The 22,733-nt window shown below is 41.9% G+C and overlaps 1 protein-coding gene across 1 annotated transcript in view; it reads right to left on the reverse strand.

Annotated features, from left to right (window-relative positions):
* LOC135895773 (unhealthy ribosome biogenesis protein 2 homolog) overlaps window positions 1-22,392 on the reverse strand; it is a 66,521-nt gene extending 44,129 nt beyond the window's left edge. The window contains exons 1-11 of the mRNA XM_065423933.1: window positions 22,166-22,392; window positions 21,985-22,089; window positions 21,768-21,909; window positions 21,527-21,638; window positions 19,667-19,789; window positions 16,814-16,954; window positions 9,661-9,797; window positions 8,728-9,001; window positions 4,582-4,661; window positions 4,219-4,312; window positions 2,551-2,835 (exon numbers count right to left, since the gene is read on the reverse strand). Coding sequence (XP_065280005.1) covers window positions 2,551-2,835; window positions 4,219-4,312; window positions 4,582-4,661; window positions 8,728-9,001; window positions 9,661-9,797; window positions 16,814-16,954; window positions 19,667-19,789; window positions 21,527-21,638; window positions 21,768-21,909; window positions 21,985-22,000 — 1,404 coding nt within the window. The 5' untranslated portion in view covers window positions 22,001-22,089; window positions 22,166-22,392. The remainder of the gene's footprint in view (window positions 1-2,550; window positions 2,836-4,218; window positions 4,313-4,581; window positions 4,662-8,727; window positions 9,002-9,660; window positions 9,798-16,813; window positions 16,955-19,666; window positions 19,790-21,526; window positions 21,639-21,767; window positions 21,910-21,984; window positions 22,090-22,165) is intronic.
* Window positions 22,393-22,733: the final 341 nt, after the last annotated feature.

A 22,733-nucleotide genomic window follows, 5' to 3' on the forward strand; every position in this document is an offset into this window, starting at 1 on the left:
ACATGTGTCAATAATAAGTAAAAAATTGCAGCACAAGTCATGTGGCTGCTGACAACCCTTTACTTGCTGTGATCATGAATCATGGATTAGTGGGGCACAAGTAAAATAGGGCACGAGTTATTGGATGTGGTGACAATGGCAAAAAAAAAGTGACAGTGACAAAAAAAAAAAAGATTTGAAAACTTAGGTGTGATAGTGTATCTCTGAAATTTTCCTACTGGGTCTCTTTTATGGGGCTGCTACGTAAGGGGTCCAAGTAATGTTGCTGATTGATAAGAAACTTATCATGAGAAAGTATCTTGTTGAGTAAGGAAAAAGTAGTGATTGAGTTACTAGAAGGTCCCAATATAAGAAACTTATATGCTGACATTACAATGCTGGCATTACAATGACATTATACTGATATTACAGTGGTACAAATTTGTAGCTTAACATTGTTTTTTTGTTCGGTCCTCTTTCAGAGTGTTCTTCAAGAGCCTTCAGCACAACAGTTTAGTACATCCTTGTTTGTTTCTTATCATGATTGCTATCATTATTTCCTACTTGCAATTCCCAGATGGAGCTCTCTAAAAGAAAGAGCAACGGACAGGATAGAATCTACCCAGCCTGTTTCCCTTGACTTAGCTTCCAAAACTTGGTCATAAGACACAAGAATATATGACAGTAATACTCAGTACTCGCAGCATGACCTCAGAGTGTAAAAACACTGTGAAGTATTGTCATGATACATCTGTGCACCATTAAAGAGAAACAACTACTTGAGGGGTAACGAAGAGAAGGAATGCCTTGGTGACAAATCTTTGTAATAAAACAACGGAAAGGCAATCCATAAGAGAATTTTGCAACAACATTTTTATGTCTAGCTAGAAGTAGGGCAACATGGTTTGTATTGCCATTTTAAGCCAAGAGCTTGCAGAACAAGAGAAAAGCTGCACTGGGCAGACATTAGTACACTCACTAGGTAGAACAATGCGTGCTTATCTACTATGGGCAGAGCGCATAGAACATTGAAGACTGAATTTTTAAACCTAGGTGCAAAGACGAACAAGTTCATAGCACTGCAACTTGTATCTAATTACAAGCCAACTGCAGCACCTGTCAAGGACAACACTGGGCACTTAGATTGCAAACTTCCCTCGAAACTTGTCACTATATTCACACAGGCGTGTGCTTTGAATGAAAGTTTGACTATGCTTACATACAAATCTGGTAAAACATCTTTGTAAGAAAACAATGGTTTATTTCCGTGCTCTCCAAAGAAGCGGTGTTTGCCGATGGGCACCGGGCAACAGAATGTCCAAGAATGCAGGCGACGGCCTGCTTCGGGAGAGGAACCCGCCCCCAGCAGTAATGTAAGATGATATGCCGCCTGTGCAGTCGGAGAGGTCCCACAGTCAAGCAACATGCTGGCGCCCATAGGGCCGTGCCTCTTTTGACAGTTTAACTTCTTCATTAACACTAGAAATATGTTAATTTTCAATGCTTTTATGTTTTCATGTTTTATTTCAGGACTTAGTAGTGGCAGCGTATAGTGCAATACGTAAAATTATAGCCTCATTATTGGTGTTTTGAATAGCGGTATAACAGTAATTGCTCAGACAATTTTTGAAAATTCTTATCTAAAAGTTCAGAGAAGCACCTCATGGAACACGAATGAAATAATTTGCTATTTTTAGCACAAGCAATGAGAGAATGCAATGTTTAAAGTACACAAACAATGAACCTGGTTCCTAGTTTCCAACTTTCGTAAGTCAGATCACGAAACAAAAATTATGAAGATTTGCTGGTGTCAATAGACCTTTTCCTCTCTGGCTTCTACTAGCCAGCATGACACTGCTTGAGCATGTTCCTGTCGCCTGCAACTGGACAATTCGGAAATGTTTTAGCTCGTTCTCCATGAAATTTACGTGATGTCAGTTCATAAGACGTCATCAAAGAACCACTGAGTAGCCTTTCGGTTTCATGGCTGTCCATTCTTATTCTCTTTATGGGTCGCCATTTTGCATTTAGCAGTTAGCGAAGTGCCTGCAGCGATAGTGATAGTGCATGTGGCACTGGCTAACTAGAACTCGGATCAGGATGAGCTGCACTCAACGGCAGTTTTTTTAACGCACAGCAGAAGCTGAAGATTATCAGCACCGCTGAAGAGGAGGGAACAGAGCTACTAGCCGAAGATGCGACTTGGACAAGTCGTGAATCCGTGAATAGAAACTGTTTTTCCAAAGATGTGAGTGCCGTTGTATGTAGTTATTTCTGCAGGTTACAGCAAGGACTTTTTTTTTAATTTTCTTTCCGGGCTGTTGCGGTGGTGGGTTATACGCGGAAAAATAGGATAGGTCACACAAAAAACTTCAACTTCTGCTGAGTTTGGGCGCGCAACGCTCATGTGAATGGATGATTGCATTGGTTGCACGTACCACTGCCAGCTGCAATTCTGACTTTCAAAGTTTGAGTTTGAAATTTGGGAAAAAAATTTGTTTGCTAGTTCTGTGCCCCACGTAAACTTCTGACACCAATAGTACTTCTGAGAGAGAAATATTCTTGGCTCACCAGTCCACAAACTTCCCAGCACTTTTGCAGGGTTTTGATCATGCTGCCTTCCACGAGATTTGGTGCAATCTGCATTATGGTCCCCAGGCACTTGAACCACGCAGCGTTCTTGTACTCCAGGGGTTGCAACTTGGCAGCGAGCTCACCGAACCAGCGGCGTGGCTTGAACAGACTGCGCTTGAACTGGGGCATCACTACCACCAGGCAGTATTGTTCAGTGGCCTGGTACACGGCCAGGAGTTTGTTAAGGTAGTACAGCCGTTGCTCGCTGCTGAGTACCACGTCCTTGAATAAACCACAAGAAATGAGATGCAAAACAATGTAGAATGACCCAAAATATATGGCTAAAGAAACTACTGTGAGCTAGAGTTTTCAATTATTTCCTTCTGTTATACTGCTTAGCTGTTCTCATCTTCATTTCTGCAACTTGCAAAAGGTCACTTTGATGCCCACACCAGTCAGAAGCAGCTCCCTTAAAAATGAAAAAAAATCTTTAAGGTTATGACATTGTGTATTGCAGGCACCGGAAGTGATTGCAAGCACTGGAAGAATGTCATGAACATCATATTTTAAATGTCTCCCATTCATGTTTCTGTATTGGTAACATTGAGTTTTGGTTTTAACTTTGTGTGCTATTTGTATGCACAACTATCTAATCACACCTAACTGCATGTTAATATGTCTTCTGTTCCAATAAACACAGACAACTACCAAAGATAGGCAGAAATAATCAGAGAAGGTAGTGTGGTTGACATTAAATGTGTAGTACATGGTTTGTTAAAAGGCAGTTCAGGCACGGCCACACTTGGCTGACAACAAACTTTTATGCGTTGCATATCGCAATCACTCAGTTCAGCCCTTGGGAGCGGCCGGGCAGCCACCATTGAGGGTATGAGCCATTGTTCATTGCTGTGCGTCTCATATGTGGGTCTATTCTCTTTTAAGTTTGCTATGTTTGTTATTAAGTTGCTTCTATTTTTATGCGTTGCATATTGCAATCACTCAGTTCAGCCCTTGGGCGCGGCCGGGCAGCCACCAATGACCTTTAGCGCAACCACGTGACGTGACATAACGACAGCCAGAGGAAAAGGTGGGCCCCAACTCGCGCAATATGCAACACATTTTTGGCTTAACCAAGCTAAGCCTGGCCAATTTTTTCATGAAAATTTTGAAATATTTAATGACACAAAATTTTATGCACTTCAGTCATGCTGCTAGATGTATGCATGCTACAGTAAAAAATTTGTCTTGCAACTTGTTCGTGGGACTGGCTCCCTGCAAACCATACGCCGTTCACCAAGACATAAGCTTTTCGCTTGGACAGTTTACAGTTTTAGTAGGGTGGATTAACAAACGAGAGAAAGAACAGACGTTCTCCAACCACCCTGTTTACACTAACCATGCTTGCTCACCTTAGAACCACTGAATTTCTGAACTGTGCAGACTTACAACAACATACATGCACAAACAAATTAGTTCTGCTTAAAGCTGCAAAGTAGAGCAAGGTTTCACAAGCAGAAAAGCTGGGCTTAGCTGGATGCCATAAGAAAAAGCTTCTACCAAACTTGCACCTGCCTTGTCTTTTTCCAAGCTTTTTTATGAGTGCTTACAGAGAGCCTTGACTTAGCAGCTAAGAGCAAGACAAGGTATGTGCGAAATGGTACTTACCATAGGCACTGTTCCACCAAAGGCAGTGCATTCAACACCAAGATGGTAGGCGAAGTAAGCCAACAGTACAGTGTTAGACTGCAGGTCTTCAGTTCTGTGGAAGGTACGAAATACGCTGCTGTATTCCGCGAGAAACTCTCTTTCAAAAAAAAAAAAAAAAGCAGCCGCATTTATGCAACAGACCAAATTCTGCAGGCAAACGTGACAAGGCTAAGCCCCAGCAAACTGCACCACTGGCAGCTTATCTGCTTCATCCTTCAGTGTGGTGTGATTGAGTGGCACTGAGACGCATTATGCTCGTCCACGTAATTTGGTCTATCATGTGAATCTAGCTTAAACAGGCTTAAGGCAAAATGAACATACTTGTTGTAAGCAATGAGGCCCTCGAGGAACACGGCAAAGAACTCAGGAAGGTAGTTTGCTAAAGGTGTCTTTGATGATGCCTGTAAAACAAAATGTTTTTCTGTGACAGGACAACATTGAGAGAGGTTCTGGTGAAACTAGCAGCAGCTTGGACACTGCCAAGAAAAGTTCACTCTTGTACATTCTGAAAGTTACAAAGCACTATCAACGTAACTCATAATGGCAAATTTCCATCTTAGGCATGTGCTTGATACAAGAAGTGCTAAGCCATATTACAACAGAAATAAATTCAGAATTTGGACAGGCTTTTCTTGGCAACATACAGTTGGCAAACCCTTCATGAATCTCCATGAAACCTTGATGAACAATATTGCCCTCCACAAATGAAACTGCATCCCTGACAGAGACACCAAAAATACTATGCTTCAATGGCATACCTATATATTTCACAAACAAGGTTAACCTACATCAGTATGGAATATACTTGAGTGCAACAGATATATTCAAAAATGTCTCAAAGCTCTTGCTATGGTTTGTTTCTGTCCACCATAACGAAAATTAGCAGAACAGCATGAAATCAAAGAGGTAATCAAATGCCTTTTAAAACACGTTCCATGACTCTGAGTGATCTTCCCATACTCAAAAGAAGTTTTATAAATTTGGCACATGAAGAAACTGACACATACTTTTACCTGGTCATTAGTGACACTGTATACTTACAGTGCTTTGCATGTAATGCTGGTCATATCATAATCTTTCAGTGCTTTCCACAGCACTGTGATAAGGCCAGTAATGACTAAGTGGATGAGGTGGATTGTAAGAATTACAATAACAAAAATTTAAGCAAAGTACTTTTCATGGAAAGCAAGGTAAACACTTTCACAAATTGGCACGCTGTTAAAAAGCAGAAGGAATTTTAGTCTTTCTCAGGTGGGTGCTACAAGCTTTTCAACTTGACTGATCCAGAACTTCAGTGAATTCCCTCATAACATCTGCCCGACTATATTTCAACGCTTCAACTCTGTGGAATCAGTTGTGCACATTCTAGTGGACTGTAGAGCATACATTGAAGAAAGAGCCCTATACACTATGGCAACACTCTATTAGGCTCTTTTGACTCTAAGGTGCATATTAGGTCCATGGCACTTTCAATCATAGCATCATGATATCCTCAACTTAGTGTCTGCTTACCTTGAATCACTTGGCTACCCTTTCAAACTTAGAAAGTCATTTGGAATCAAATGCATGCACCCATTCAAAACATCATTACGATGGAAGGAAATCAATATGGCAGGTTGTGCATTTTTAAAGTGAAGCTTTCTTTGCCTCTCCCTGTGACTCTTCCACTGCTGCTGCTGTCTTGTAAGCCGCATCGGGAGGTGGTTGAGAGCACATGGTAGGAGTGTGGAACAAAAGATAGATGATGCCTCGTTTCGGGGGTGCGTGATCACAATGCCCTCTGGAGCTTCCTAGGCGTTGCCATAATGCCCTCTCCCCGCAAAATCATTGCAGAAGCTGCAGCACTTACCCTTGTGCTTACGTACAACAGTCCACAGAGGGAGTAGAAAGAGAAGGCCAATAATGGGTAGAACCAGAATGCCCTACCCGTTTAGTCACTGATGCAGCCATGAAACGAGTGAACAACCTTATCACTCTTTGTTCGTGGTAGATTGCTTACACGGTTTGAGAGAGGGGCAATGTGATGTCAGAAAGCATGCGTTGTTCAGGGGTTTTCAATAAAGGAAATGCTACTACTACACGTGGCAAAAGTTGAGGACTAAGTGGATAAATATTCATTCAAGGTACGATACGGTAAGTTTTTCTATTTCTGAAAAATAAACATTGTGCAAATTTATCCTGCGGAGAACTGACGCAGGGCGTGCAGACGAAAAGACCGCAGCGTCAAGATGACACCACACAATTGGCCTCTCAGCACTTCTGTACCAGAGTTACCGGTACTGTACCTGTACCTTAGTGGCCATGGTTTCTTGAGGTCGTGAGTTCAATTCTGACTGTGGTGGCCACATTTCGGCAAGGGCAAAATGCAATAATGCTCATTTGCTTTGATTTAGGTGCACGTTAATGAACCCCAGGTGGACAAAATAAATCTGGGGTCCCCCACTACGGTATGCCTGATAATCAGTGTGTGGATTAGGCACTTAAAGCATCCTAATTTAAAGTGTAACCCTTCTGCCATGATTCAATGTGCCTTGTGATGCAATGACAGTGCTAACCATCTTGCAGGTATGAACAACGGCCCACAACAATGCCTCAAGCAAGCGCGTCTTGCTGTGTGTCCTGTGTACTACATGAATAAATACAAGTAGTGCAAGCAAGGGGAACATCGCCTGACAACTCTAGTATTGCACCATGCACTCTATAAGTTAAACACCTGCCATCAACATCACTGCCATTTAACGTTATGTAATGTAAACACTACATAAAGCTTCGCTTACACCGATTCCTACAGTACATGTGTTCTACATAATTTTTCCTTTCCTTTTCTTCTGTCTTTCATCTTTTAAGGCCTTTTCCTTCCCTGATGCTCTTCCTCACAAAGCAGCACTAATGCAATTACTATAGAGTTCCTCTCTCTCTGCTAGACTTTATTACACTTCCCATTAACAGAACTTGCTCACAGGGCAGGTCAGGTAAGCCAAACTACTAGATTTGCATACAAGAAATCACTCTTCCACTAAACCTTGTAATGTTTCCCCAAACAGTGGTTTATGATCTGTTCGATGTGTACCACTCATGGCTCTGACACCACACTAGGGGGCCAACAAGCAAGGTGTCTGGCAAGGCACGCTGCTTGCCTTTCATGCAACGAAACATAGCACCTTTGTTAGAATTTGCAACAGGAATCACTCACCACCTGTCATGGCAGCTCAGTGACTATGTGGTTCAGCTGCTAAGCACAAGGTAGCAAGTTTGATTCCAGACTGTGACAGATGCAATGCTCGGGAAGCAAATTACACAAGGCTGGTCCACAAGGCTGTTGCGACTAGGGTGGCATTCAGGGCGTGGAATCCACCAAGCCCATCGACAACTACGTCAGGTTGTAGAAAATGAAGGGAAAAGGGTTTATTTAGCTTAGTTACACGGCTCCAGTATGGAAGCCCACTCCATACAGGCGCAAGTTAAACGTTTCAGTATTTGTATTTAAACTTAGGTTCTGTTGCGGCTAGGGTGGCGTTCAGGGCGTGGAATCCACCAAGCCCATGGACTACTACATCAGGTTGTAGAAAATGAAGGGAAAAGGGTTTATTTAGCTTACTTACATGGCTCCAGTACGGAAGCCCATTCCATACGGGTGCAAGTTAAACGTCTCAGTTCACATCAGGACCCTCTGTCCTCACTCTCGAAAAGTCTCTGCTCTTAATCCTGTCATCTTTCCTAGGCGAGTCGACTAGGGAATCTGAAGACTGTCCAGCAGCAAATCACCATTGTGGACTCCGTTGCGATACCATGCCCATGCTCGCAATAACCCGCAGTAACTCCGCCTACAAAGAAAGTTGTTAGGAATCTGTGGGAAGAAATCAACCAGTGACACCTAGTTCACTCGTCGTCACACCCCCTTTCTTTCTTTGCTCAGGCTGCCAGGTAAAGGGTGGGGTGAGGGCCTTTCGTGGAACCCTGCAACAGCCAATTTACACGCTGTCTTGATGGGTGGATAAGTGCTGAGGGATGGGCGGTGATTTGACTCATTGCAAACGTCTAATTAACTGCGCCTCTCAATTCGTTGTCACGGTACCCTCCTTTTCATCTTCTGCTCAGGTATCCAGGTAATGGTGGGGTAAGCACCCTTCAACTGTCAGCGTACACGCTGTGTTGTCGTCTGGATAGGAGGTGCGGTGGTTTGACACATGGCAAACACTCAATTAACACCTTTGTTGTGTTGAGATGTAACAGTGTCATTTTGTTGATGGTCAAAATTGACCTGGAGCCCTCCGTCTATTGGCTCCCATAGCCCATTAAGTAGCTTCCATGCTTAAAGCTCCAATTATCAAGTATCAAAACCTGCGGGGATCTGCCCTCTATACATTCATTCCCATGAACACAAACACACTGAATAGACCCAATGGTTACAAGGCACAAAAACACGCAGTATTGTCTAACAAGCAATTTCTGAAAACGACCACTCACCTCCTCATTTAGTACTTCACTGAAAAACTGCATGAGCTGTTCCAGCAAGTATTCATCACCCCTCCGTGGCCCTCCTTGTCGATGTGGCTCAGACTGCAGCACTTCCACCATCTTTTTGTCTACATTTGCATCTTCATCTTCTGGCTCATCTTCTGTTTCGACTTTGTCCTTTTTGAATTCATCCTTTTGTTCCTTGCTGAGAGGAACCATGGCATTCCAACCGTCTATCCTGAGATACTCATACAGGGCTGTCAGCCAGGCAGTGATGTTGTTCCTGTTTCCACAAACAGCAGCACAAAGAGAGAATAGACAACTGTTGCCTAAAAGTAGAAGTAGTCGGGGCAGGACTCAAGCACATTAAATCTGCTGGGAGAGATAGGCCAGAGCTTTTTCAGTGGCCTTTGTCTGGCACTAAAAACGTCTACTCAAGGGTCATGAATTGCCTAATGAAACTGCAATATGTGCTGATATCAGGTGGTATATGCAGAGGCAGATGAGTGTCTGCATTTAGTTTAGGTGTAATTATAACATTTTAACTTCCCAAATAAAAGGTGCACTCAAACTGAAGATAGCATATGATATCCGCAGAATGTGTTTTTTCACCAAACCTGAAAGGTAGTTCAGGGTCCCTTTAAAAGGCCTGGCATGTGTAATTTTGATTCAGTGGCTAAGAAAATGATCAGCATATGTAGTACCCCTGATTGAAGTAGCTAGGCTCCCTGCCAGGTACTCGGACGTTTCCTGTTATGCCATCCATAACAATTTACCTGGCCAGGCCTATACATATACTCAGCTGCAAGATTGTAGCATTGCCAACTAGTACAATAGATACTAGCCCAAATGAGTAGAAGAATTTCCCTAGCAATGAACACACCTAACTATTTGCCTCAGGAAGCAACAGTTTAATGAATTAATATCTTCATGTCAACGAACCTGAGGAAGAAGCAGGCGTGCACAAATTTTTTGATCGTTTTGTGCACTTTCTGCACAGCCTCTGATGCTGCTGCTTCCTTGAAGTGCAAAATGTACATCATGTTGCTGAGCAACGGTTTCAGATGACCAAATGACTCCTGAAAGAAATTCATTTCAAAAATGAGAAAAGGAATAAGAAATAAAATGAATCGGAAATCAATGCACATGCATGCACACACCAGGTGACATGTTATGAAACACGCACAAATTCACTGTGTTAGCTGCGAGCTACCTACTACTACCGGTTGCCCACTTATTATGCTCTTGCAACCTATTTGGATCCCAAGGACTTGTCCTAACGACCATGCTGAACATGTGTCACAGATTATGCCTTGAACTATGGATGAGCGTTACCCATGAGTCCTATGCTACGAAGGTGTTTTCAATCTACATGAGACACATTGTTCTTAGCCAGATGCTCTGATTATCTTTACATGTGCAGGTGTTTATGTTGTGTGAGTATGGTGTGTCTCAAGTGTATAATTTCATTTGTGATCATATTCATCTACAGTAGCATGCTAGGCACACAGCCAGACAAACCGCTGTTGGGACTTTCTTTTCAAGCTAGTGACTGATCATCGCCGCCTTTGCTTTGGTTTATGAGCCAATACATGGTATCATGCATTGCACAAAGCAGCTCAACTCTAGTAAAAGCATTGCCAGATGTGCTTGCTAGATGTCACAATCAACCCCTAGCAGGAGGACCTCATAGACGTCTACCACACTCTCTAGTGTTCACTTAAAAGCCTTTCGCGATCTTTCTCCCATTATTTCATGCTAAATTTCCTTGGCCGGCGTAACCACCTTACACAGGGCCAAATTGAAAGTGCTGATGATGCACAGCACAATGCTACAAAAAGCCTCTGCACAAGTACAAGTAACTTATACATAACCAACAGCTCGGAAGCTATGGTTATTGCAGAGGGAGTACCGGAGGAGGCATTTTGTAAGAGTCCACTGCGTGGACTTTTACAGAATACCTCCCCTGGTGGCACAGGTAGGGACAATAATAGCTGCACGAGAAGTCTTGCCAAGTAAAGACAGTTCTGCATGTCACATATTCCAGTACAACTATCCTGCTTCAGCAAATACAACATTCAGAACAACCAGATTGCAAAATACAGTCAAATGGCTTTATATCAAAGTCCTTGCGACCTTCAAAATTCTTTATTATACAGGTCACTTCGTTGTAAAGATCGCACATCATACTGGTCACAAAAGAGCATGCTAAGCACATTTATCAAGAGAAAACCTTTATTTAACATGAATTCAAGAGAAACATATAGTGAAACAAGTTGCTGATTTCTTTATATACACTTCATCTCACAGAATGTGCAACTATGGTCGAGCTTATTGCACTGAGGTCCACGTCATGCTCAATGGCGAAACATTGTAGCGACGAGAAGTAAAGGTGCAAATCATCAAATGCTGCGGTCATCTCCCTTGCCACAAAACTTCTTGTTTTGTTTACATGCTCTTCATCAATGCTGACTTCGTTGATGGCTTTGAAGGCTGTGTCAGCCGTCAGATCCGATTACATTTTCTCATCGTCATCAACAGTAACGTATTCGTCAGCTGTCACACCCACAACTTAGTTACAACAAGCAGCGTATGAGTTTAATGATTCCTGGAGCATGCAGCAGGGCTGTTTCAAGAGACAAGAAAAATGAATTTCTAAGGAGGGTCCGCAAGGCCCAGCTCTGTGTGAGCCACCTTGGGTTTTCTGGCACAAACGACGCGGGTGTTTACGTTAACGACCATCAGACAATCAGTAGCAAAATGCTGTTTGCCAAAGCAGTCGCCCTGAAGAAGGCAAAAAACTGGCAGTACCTCTGGACTGAAAACAGCCAGATCAAAGTGCGGAAAGCTAGTGATAGAAGGGTGTTCCAAATTTCAGCAGAGTCGGATCTGCGCATATTCATGTAAGAGCGCCTATTGTGCTGATTACAGGTGCTGGATCGCTTTTTCATCGCAATGTCCCTTACGTATTCTTGTAAACTTCGTTCTTTACTTTGTCACAATAATCCTTCAGTGATTCATTTTAACGCACGCAGTTTATGGAAGAATCACGAGGGGATAAATAATTTTTTATCTTCACTTGATCATGATTTCTTATTTATTTGTGGTTACGAAACGCGGCTTTCTAGCCATGATAGTAAGATGTATGGGTTTCATTCTTACAGTCCTGAATACTGTCACTGTTTAAACAGTAGGCATGGTGGGGCTGTCATCTCTGTTTCTCCCCACATCAGTTATGCTTGCTGAAATGATTTAAACTTTCATATTGATTGCTGCGAAACGGTGTGGGTTGAAACTAACAAGCCCTTCGAGGCATGCGGCACTAAATGGTTTGTTCTCGGATGTGTTTATAGGTTATCAGGTTCTAACGTTTCGGATTTCATCTATGCTCTTCGAAACACGTTTGGCTAACGTTGTCGCCTCTTACTTCACTACAGTACTCGACACAGATAAATTCATTTCTACCATTAGCTTCACTGACTGGTCAGATCTGAATTTTATTGAAGATCGTATAGAGGCTCTTAATTACTACTGCAATTTATTCACTAAAGCAGTCAGTACTTGCTCTTGAACTGTGCGATGTAAAAATAGATTTCAACGCCCCAATAATCCTTGGATGACAGATAGTCTGCTGAAGAGTTTGCGGAAAAAAGATAATTTGTATAAGATGACTATAACACAACCATTTAACTGTTCTCTGATAAATGGGTACAAAACGTACTGCAACATTCTTAACAGGTCTCTCAGAGAAGCCAAAAGGCTTTACTATGAAACAGCGTTATTGCAGAATAAAAACAACCCTAAAAAGTGATGGCAGTTGCTGAATGACTTTTTGAACAGTGAGCCACCTAAGCTTATCTCTAAAATTGTACGCGACAATTTTACTTTTTGTCAGCCTGCTCAGTAGCAAACGCTTTTTCTGATCATTTCGCATTACCTGAGAGAAGCAAGCAAACAACTTTTCAGCCTAAAATAGATTGCCTGAGCCATTCATTTTTCCTTCATCCTGTCACACCGTATGAAGTGCTTTCTATTACGCATAATCTTCGTAACACAAGTCCAGGATTAGATGGTATTGCAGTGCGCCACCTAAAGCTAGTTGCTAATGCCATAGGCGAGCTCCTGAGTATAGTAATTAACCTCATCTTTATATCTGGCGAATTTCCGCCATTGCTAAAACGTGCTTAAAATTATTTTTGATCAGATTAAGCAAGTATTTGGAAAAATTCCATATAATTAAATCCTGCAAGTTCGGTTTTCGGTCTGGAAGCTCCACCAACTCAGCTCTATTTTGCTTAACTGATTTTATTAAGAATAGTCTTGACAATAACGAATTCGTTGGTTCCGTTTTCTTAGACCTTACTAAGGCATTTGATACTATTAATCACATGATCTTATTTCGTAAATATGAAGCATATGGAATAACTGGCCCTGCCCTACCTTCTTAAAAGGTTGTTTGTCTGATAGGGAATTTATTGTTTATGCATGTGAAACATTTCCCGTTCTAAAAACCTTAACCAAGGGGTACCAAAGGGCTCAATACTGGGGCTTTTTCTTTTTTCTGTTTACATTAATGAAATGCCAGACGTCACAGACTTATGTTGAATTTCAATGGCGGAGTCGGAGCAGCCGACAGACTCCGCGAGCGAGCACTCGACTCTGGTGTAGAGCAACGCCTCCAAATCCGCGAGTGGAACACAACCTGCTCCGCCGGAGCAAAGCGGAAGCAGAACTTCTATCGCCTAGTTACCCAGGATACCTTGCGTGTTGTCATTTCCTTCCGCTGTTTGCTCCCAGCACCACCGCACCGGTCACTTGTCTCTTCAGCGCCGCTCACCTGTCTTTTTAAAAGTGCGGAATGGATATCTCGCCAAGCGTGCAGCAGCTTTTGCTTCCTCGCGAGTCGTGACCAGTGGTGCCTCCCAGCAGACAAACGCGGTAAAGGAAATACGTCATGCAGAGTTCTGGTCCACTCCGCCGATTTCGGCGGAGTATCTTTTTCTGCTCCACGGAGTGACTGCCGCTCTGAATCCACTCCGACTCTCTCATTGGAACACCTCACTCCCGCCCTCACTCTGTCATTGGAACAAACTTGCTCCGAAACGAGCAGAAAAACTTGCTCCGACTCCGCCATTGGAATTCAACATTAAGTCATTACATTCTATATGCTGACAGTACAACTATATCTATAGCTGACAAGCGTATCTCTTCTCTAGTAATCAAACTAAATAAGACTCTTGACCACCTATTGAAATGGTGCAATCACAACGATCTAGTTATTAATCCATCTAAAACGAAATCTTTAGCATTTAATTCACACCAAAAGTCACTAATTATTTATCCTTCGTTAACCTTAAGCAATCATTATATTCCCATTAGCGACTCCATTTCATCTCTAAGTGTTATCCTAGACGGCCATCTGAAGTTTCACCTGCACATCAACCATGTCACGCTGAAGTGCACTTTTGGTATCCATGCACTTATCAAGGCACGACACTATTTTTCTCCTTGTGCTTTGCTTTCACTCTACTTTGCGTTCATTCATTCACACATTAACTACAGATTAATTGTTTCGGGTAATAAATATCTATGTTATTTGTCTTCAGTTCAGCATATACAAAATCGAGCAACCCGTATCATCACCCACAGTTCCCCACACTCTAATGCTATCGGCCTGCTTGAGCAGTACAAAATTTATGTATAAAAAAGTTATTCTACTACAATTTAGCAATAATCTCTTATAAACTGCTTCATCCCCAGCTGACCTTTCAATATATTCAAAGCAGCTCCTTTAGAAATACAAACCGTACTAGGTTTGCTTCTAATTATAATTTTTTGTAACCATCAGTTCGCACTAACTATGGTAAAAAAACATTACATTCGTTACCATTACACTTTGGAATCGTTTTCCTGTTTCATTTAAAATACTACCTATATTTTAGCATTTCAAAGCTTCGCTAAAAGATTTTCTGCTAACCTCTGATAATTTTTCCTAATAAATATTTGTATTTTCATAGCCACCTAACTAATAAGTATCGCCTGCTCTTTCTTTTTTTTTTTCAGTGTTCCCACTGTGCCACAGTTTTTTCTCTTTGTTTGTTCTTTTTTTTCCCTCTTCTGCCTTTAAAAATTGTATAATTTTTGACACTTCCGTTGTTATTTCTGTTACACTACATCGATTAGAGCATAGTTTGTTGGGTTTTCTTCTGTTATCATCAGTTGCTTTTCTTGCAACTAAGATACTATTATGCTATCCACTGTTACGCTGCCAACAATTTTACAATTCTGTTGTAGTTACTAACCGAAGGTCCCGTTTTCAGTAGTAATACTTTCGGACCCTCGTCTGTATATTACATTTATGTACCTATGTTTTGCATATGAATAAACTTCAACTTCAACACTTGCTGACATCAGCATGCTGTTCAAGTGTGCCACTACAGTGCTGATGTTCGCACTAGCACGGAGCACAGCTAAGTGGCATTTGTAGAGGCCAGTGGCAGCTCCAATACAAGGCATTCGTTGTAAAAGCAACAAATCAGTCATTTGGGACGCCTAAATTTCTTCAATATATAGGCAAATTTGTCGCAGTGGTCTTCTTTATAGAGCCGTTCACAATAGTACATGTACATATATGACAGAAATTCGGCTGGGACATAATCAAACCTTCGTTAAAGAGGTCATTTCATAGTAGACATTTGCTGTAGGGTATTTGACTGTAGTTGTCTAGTAAAGACTACAAGGACTGTAAAATGGACGCGTTCGCATAAGTATGAGGGATCACCACACTGAGCTTCAGCCTTTTTCGTTCACTGACTTGTCGATATGTGCTGTGCATGAATGACAGCTATTGCCTTATTTATTTGATTTTAATGCGCCATCGATTCTCACACATACCCAATTTTTTTTTACTAGAACAATTCTAAATGAATTTGGATGTATCCTCATTAGATTTTTATAGCAAGAGGTCAAAATAGCTATTTCTCATTTGGAAAAAAAAGAAAGAAATTTATATTTTTAACTATGAAGTTGCTAGAGGTGCAATTTGCACGCATGGTGGGTGCCCAATTATGACAAACTTCTACCACGGCAAAGCATGGCGTTCGAGATTTGGGGATACCATTTAGACACCATGTATACTGCAGTCCTGGTTTGGTACCTCAATTCTGATATGCATGTCATACGTCAGCAAATTTTTCCAGGAAAAAAAAAAAACAGCATGTTAGAATTGAGTAAATACGGTACATGAAAAGGCGGCAGACATTGATATTACATTTTGACCAAGGATCAAAGTGTGCGAAAGGTGCCTACAGATTACAGGTGCTGTGTTGTGAGGCTGGTTGGGTTATAGCAACAGATGTAAAAGCAGGAGGCTAATAATTACAACGTTAGTGCAAGGCCTCACTGTCTGTGCTTCCAGGCTGTCATATCACACAGCTAGTTTAATTAAATTCCATACTGCAACATTACTTTTGTCTTTAGGACCATGGGCTCGTTAATGAATGTTTACTTCATTTTATACACAGAGGCAATGATGTGAAGGCTAGTGAGATTTTTCACACTGTTCGCATTCATGACCAAATAATAGTGCAGTAATAGTGCAATAATAGTGCAATAATAGTGCATGCCACAGCTCTGCAGCCATGCTACTTAATTACCTTCAGCTCCAATGCCTGCAAATTATGAAAGAGAGTATAGTACCTCTGTCAGACGCCAAATGTCCAGATTCAACCCCAGGAGTTCCATTTCTTGCTGTTAACTCCGCTAAAAGACACATTTTTGATGCGACTGAGCTGGTCGCTTTTTGCATTGAGGGTAACTGACACAAGAATGTGGGGCTTCCACATTGCAGAAAGGCGGGAGAACAGGTTGATGCCATGAATGATGATGAAGCATGTTGGCTGCAGGCTCTCCTCTGGTCCGCCATTATAGAGACAGTGTCTATTTTGAGAGGCCTATGTTTTCAACCTACGTTACATTTCTATATTGCTTTCTTGCACAGAAACTTCAAGGCATGGTAAGAGAGTGAAGAGAGTGAGTGGTAAGAGAGTGAACTATTTTAACAGATAAGAAAAACAGAAGCAATATTTATGCATACCTGTATACTGCATGGGTGCTGGTACCATGACGATAAGACAACCTCCATTAAAGCAGAAGCTGTGAGGCATAAATGATCAAGCAATTCCGTACTCTTTGTGCACAGCCGACACTGTCTCATTGTTACAGATAGGAGATTCACCTGCAATAAAAACACTTTCACTGTTAATGCCCATCATAACAAATTACAATGACTCACAAACTCCACTTGCACCATCAGTCGTGCCATGACAATGTATGCTATAAGTTAGAGACATATGTGTTTTTTGTGTTTTCATTTTCGAGAGTATTACTGCTTATTGCACTAAATAAAAGCATGAAGTTAAGCTAAAGCGACAGATTTGCCCTTTAAGTTGCTTGAAGTGTCACTTTTACTGAAAACAGGGATTTCGTACATGGGAAACTGACAAATGCTGAATCACCACTGTCAAAGTATAGCATCACCTTTCAATCAGATGTTGTGTCCCATTTATGACAGGTAAACAGAAGCCAATGATTCCAAAATATGGGCAGAAGCCACCAGGAATGATTTGCAATATATGAAGAGACCAGGGATGATTTTCTATATATCAATTTTCAATACAGCTGAAAGTACTGTATTCTCAGTACTATTTTGCTGTTGCATCAATTACAAGATTAAGCTCCGATTGTGCATTCCTCACTTTATTGTTGTTTTGTCATCTTTAGTGTTTTTCGACATTTCAGAGATGGCATTAATGGGTGACGATTCCCATCCATTACAGTTAAGCAAGGAAGCCTTCCAGTCCTTGGTGTTTGGCTTGGCGTCTTGCTCTGCACCGAAACGGAGTAACACAATGTCAGTCAATACCATAGAAATGCTGAATTTGTGCTGCCAATCTTTCTTCTATACCTTGACATTGAAGCGAGGCACACTATTAATATTTTGGGGGCAAAATACAAACACAACCATGTAACATGTATTGGGTGCACGTTGAAGAACACCAGGTGGTCAAAATTAATCGAGAGCACCCCATTTTGGTGTGCCTCATAACCATGGTTTTGGCCAGTAAAACCCAGAATTTAATATTTAATGCTGTTAATTTGTGGCACTATCTTTGCATTAATGCTTTGATGTCCAAACCACTTTCAAATGCCTGACCCCACTCCAAGACTTTAGCAATATTCACCTTCCCCCCGCCACCTTTGCCCCAACTACTGTACCAAGATGTTACATACATATACAACGAAGAAAAGTCCTTCCCCCAACCGTCTCATATTTGATTGATGACCCATCCCTTTCCTACCCTGGATCCACCCCTGGCTTGTGCCAACCGATCTGAGAGCTTCTGTGTGCATGTGGTTTTATATCGCTTTTCCTCCTCTGTACTTTTTCTGCTAGAAATATTAAATTCTGGAATTTTATGTGCCAACACCGTCATCTGATTATGAGGCACATCCTAGGGGAGGGAGTGACGACTTCAAATTAGTTTTCGCCATCGGGGTTCTTTAACGTGTGCCTAAAATAAATACGCAAGCTTTTTTGCATCTCGTCCCCATTGAAATCTGGCCGCATTGTCTGCGATCAAACCTGCGACCTCGAGCTCAGCAGTGCAATACCATGGCCAGTGAGATGCCACAGCTAAAAAATAAAAATTAAAAGAAAGAACTTGCGCGGAATTGTGGGACAGCTGTTACCTTCACAGCTGCACAGTCTTTCAGCTTTGACGAGGAGGAACTGAATTGCACAGTCTTAAGGTATGTGGATGGAAAAGCAAGGCTCTACCTGCCCCGCAGTACAAAAATGTTTTACGGGGCATTTAAAGGGTCCCTGAAACAGTTTGGACAAAATTTTGTAGGCGCGTAGTGTACAGCTACAGTAAAACATTCGCAGCACAATTTAGGTGAAATGTCTCACATTAAGAGAGCTACAGGCAATTACAAGTTACCCTCATGCTTTGCCCTGCTTTTCCTGAGGTTAAGCTTCACCTTCACTGGCTCTGTCATGATGTGACGTCGTGCCATGCACTTCCAAAGTCTTGGAACTAGCACTCAAAGCCTCTCCGACCTCTCCACTAGCTGCTTGGTCGTGGATCCCCAGCGAGAGCAATCCAAACAGTGCACATGATGAACATTCTGTCGCAGCACCCAATTGCTACACGAACATGGTGTTGTGATTGTAATTCTCCGGCGTGAGGTGACAGCCACAAATGCGTAGATCCCGGTGCCTATCGCATACTGGCAGCCTGATGAGCTGCAGCCGCTCTACTCGCCTGTTGCCCTGCAGAGTGGCATAATGCTGCAGCTTGACATGTCGTCAATTGCTAGGTTTGCAGCACACAACGCAATATGGGCAATTCAAGGTGCTTGTGAAAAGAAACCTCGAGACCAACATAACCGCACAGCTCAAGTCAACACGAAGAAGCATGTTGTAACATAAGCAGATGACACTTGCTGAGTGCCCGCAGTACTTGAGTGCAGTGATAAATTGCCGTTCTGTATTTCCTTTCTGTTAACTTTTTTTCTAGAAACAAATGAACCAATACTCCAACTATTACAAACATTTGTTCACTATGAGGTTGGAGGAATTACCGATGATGCAACGTGAGTACCCGATCAGATAGCTTGCTTGACTAACGTCACACGCCTCCGCAACACAGCGAGGGATGGGATGACTGAAAACTCAGGGGAGCGGCACTGCTGTGATCGGTAGTGATGCACACTCTTTAAAACCTTGTAATTATTTACGTGCCTTACGCAGAACACTTACATGTGTCACTTAATGATCAGAAGGACCTACCCTAATGACTCAGTATGTTTGTACAAAATCGTTCTAGCGCTCCTCTAAGCTGAAGCCAGTGCATTTTGTACAACAGCTTAAGCGTCTCGGTCTTACCAAAGCTGGAAGCTTCAGGGCCAGTGTGCTTTGTGGTGCTTTCTGAATGAGAGCAGTCATTGTTTCCAGCAGGCACTCTGCATAATCAGTCCTTGCAAGCTGCTCAATTTCCTTCTGCATTGCCTGCATGAAAACACATTCAAAGACTTATTACCGAGCTTGCCCTTCCAAGCACATAACAGAATGTCCAGTAACTGCTCGTAGCTACCAAGAAATCAATGAGGCAAGATGGAGCACTACAAATCTCCTTGTTATTTACTGTAGTTTATAAGATATTTCAGTACTTGATTGATTAATAAGGACTAACTATTTAAAATATTTATTAATCTCATAGCAACAACTGAGCTGTGAGAGACACAATAGTGGAAACTCATCAAGGATTCAGACCATGTATGTTTTACAATATTAATTAGGGGTCAGAAAATATTCAAAGTTTCAAATACAAATAAAATACTACAAGCTACCTACTTGTGCTCGTATTAGAAAAGGAACTGTTAGGTATTTTTGAATATTCTAAGCTAACCAAATATTTCACAACAACTGAATGTTAACTCTGGTTACTGTTTTCTATCTGCTAAACAAAGTGTCGCAAGATATCAGAAGCGAGACGACGACAAAAATTGCCGAAGCAACGCAAGCTTTGTTTTTGGCTTCGCAATGGAAACCTACATCACAACCTGTGATTTTTGCTTGTATGCTGTCATTCATGCTGTGTTTTTGATAGTCTGGTCATGTAGCAGTTTTATCTTTTATGCTACAACTTGTCATTGCTTTTCTTGTAATGGGCTCTTTGACATGCGAGTACAGCACAAAAGTCCTTCAACAGCTTTTCTTTCTTTTTAAACAACTTCCGATCTTTTACCATAACCATTTATTTAAAGCTTTTGGAAAGGTAGTCACAGTAGCCATTATTTCTTGAAAAGCTTGTTTGCAACCAGGCTGTAAAGTTGTTACGTGGCTACTCATGCAGTTCTTTTAGTGACAGTCAGTCATCTTGTGTTTAAAATTGATCCTCTGTCTCTGATAGTTAGCTGTCTTTTTGCTCTAGTCAATTCAGGAGTGGTACCCTATTACATAGAAATAGATATTCCTGCTGTAAATGTATGCATCCTCATTTGTCTTGTTGATTTGATATTCAATAGTTACTATTTGCATTTAATTTGTATTTGAAAAAGTTGATAATTGCCCACTTCTGATGTAGACGTAAATCTAAGGACATGAGCCGCCTTTTATTTCTGTCAACATCACTATGCAGCCTCCATCAATCCATGAACTTTGTCCGCCGCTGAAGAACACAGCTGATGGGCCCCCATACTATGTCAATCAGATTAAAAAGAAACAAAAGCTGCTTCTGGCAGACAGCAAAATTCTTACTCCTCATGTGAATCACTTGAAGAGGCAGTAATTCCTCGAGCAAAATGTCCCCATTCAATGAATTTCCCCCAATTTAACTTCATGTTCTAAACATCTAGTAATGTATTTGCTTAGCACCTTTTAAATGTACCAGTCAATGCAAACATGTCAAGCAAAAATATGCATGAGTCATCAAAAATAACTATAAATCTGCTACTGGTGTTTTTTAACTGCTGGAGTCTGCATGACACGTGTCCCAATTCAAGTTTTTTGTCAAATCTTGGCAGGGCATGGTGCCCTCAGCTAAATTATGGACAATAATGATGAACTGAAGTCAAAAAGTCAATGACAAGTAATAAAAGAACATAAAATATCCAGTTTTAATACATGGGTGGTGATGTACTTTCAGCCGAAATTAAGACAACGGACTAGAATACACAGTGAAACAAGGTGTTCATCTAAGCAGTGTTTACAAAAATGCTACCACGTAATACGAACTTGGATTACCTGCAGGAACGAGTCTTGTACAACCAAAGCAACCTCAAGGGGCTGCATATCGTTGACCAACGACCGAAGTATGTTCCAAAGATTGCCAGCTTCATTGCTTGTCAGCTTCGAGCTAACGTAAAAAAGAAACTGCGTGACGCACTTAAAAAAAAGGACACGTGCTTAACAGACATAGCCATATTCATAAGAGCAAAATTAAAGGAAGAGTTCAACTCATTTACTCTCCAGATTTATCACTCACCTTTGTCGATTCTCGACAGTTCGACAGATCCACGAGACAATGATTTCTCGTTTTTGAGGTATGTAGACAGGGGAACGTAGTGCCAGTTGGACCAGATCGATGCTCCGGCTTACGCTATTATTCGTGAGCTCGTACAGCAACGCTAGTTTGGAACGAAGGAAAGCAGGTTAATGTGAACATACAGAGGTAAATAGTTGATTTTGTCGCCTTTACTTACTGTTTGCAAGAGCCATGGTGCGTCCGACTTAGCTGTGCAAATAAGCATAAGCAGGGTTATTAGGATGACGCGCCGATCCCGGCGGAGGACTCCGGATCAACTCTTCTGCAGTGAGGCACGCAAATGAACCTTTACACGGGAAAGTCCACACGGCAGAATCGACGATTTGTCAGTCACTCACGTCAATCAGCGCGCGTCGTCGGAATGTTACCGCATGTGACGGACGATCGAACATGTCGTTCTCCGGTTTGGCATTTTAGGAACGACCCAACGTCGACAAGGTTGAAGGCGATAACATATAGATCGGTTTGTCGCAGACGAGAAGTTAACCAAGCAGTAAACAGAAACACGTGGGCGCTTACCGGCCTAGCAGCACACGTCACAGACGCTGCGTCCTAGAGCTAGTTGCCACTTCATGCGACCAATACAAAGGTCGAATTTGTGTAAAAACAAGCGCCATCTAGTAGCAATTTAGCAAATTTGCTTTAGGTTTGTTCCGGCCTCCGAGATTAAGCCGCTACACATCCTGCGTTCTCTCTTGGAAGTATATTTGCGAGGCCATAAAAAATGCATAATTTCACCGCTTCGCCGTGATCACTTTCAGCGATTCCTACGGAGAGAAATGGCGAATTCGACATATCGCACCGGCGCGCCCTGGGGCGACGAAGATTGGATGAAACGGCGCATTGGGGCGCACCGGTGCGATTTGCCAAATTCGCCATAAGTAAACTCGAGGAGAGACGTCGCGG

The sequence above is a fragment of the Dermacentor albipictus genome, chromosome 4 (genome assembly GCF_038994185.2).
Source record: "Dermacentor albipictus isolate Rhodes 1998 colony chromosome 4, USDA_Dalb.pri_finalv2, whole genome shotgun sequence".
Taxonomy (NCBI): Eukaryota; Metazoa; Arthropoda; class Arachnida; order Ixodida; family Ixodidae; genus Dermacentor; species Dermacentor albipictus.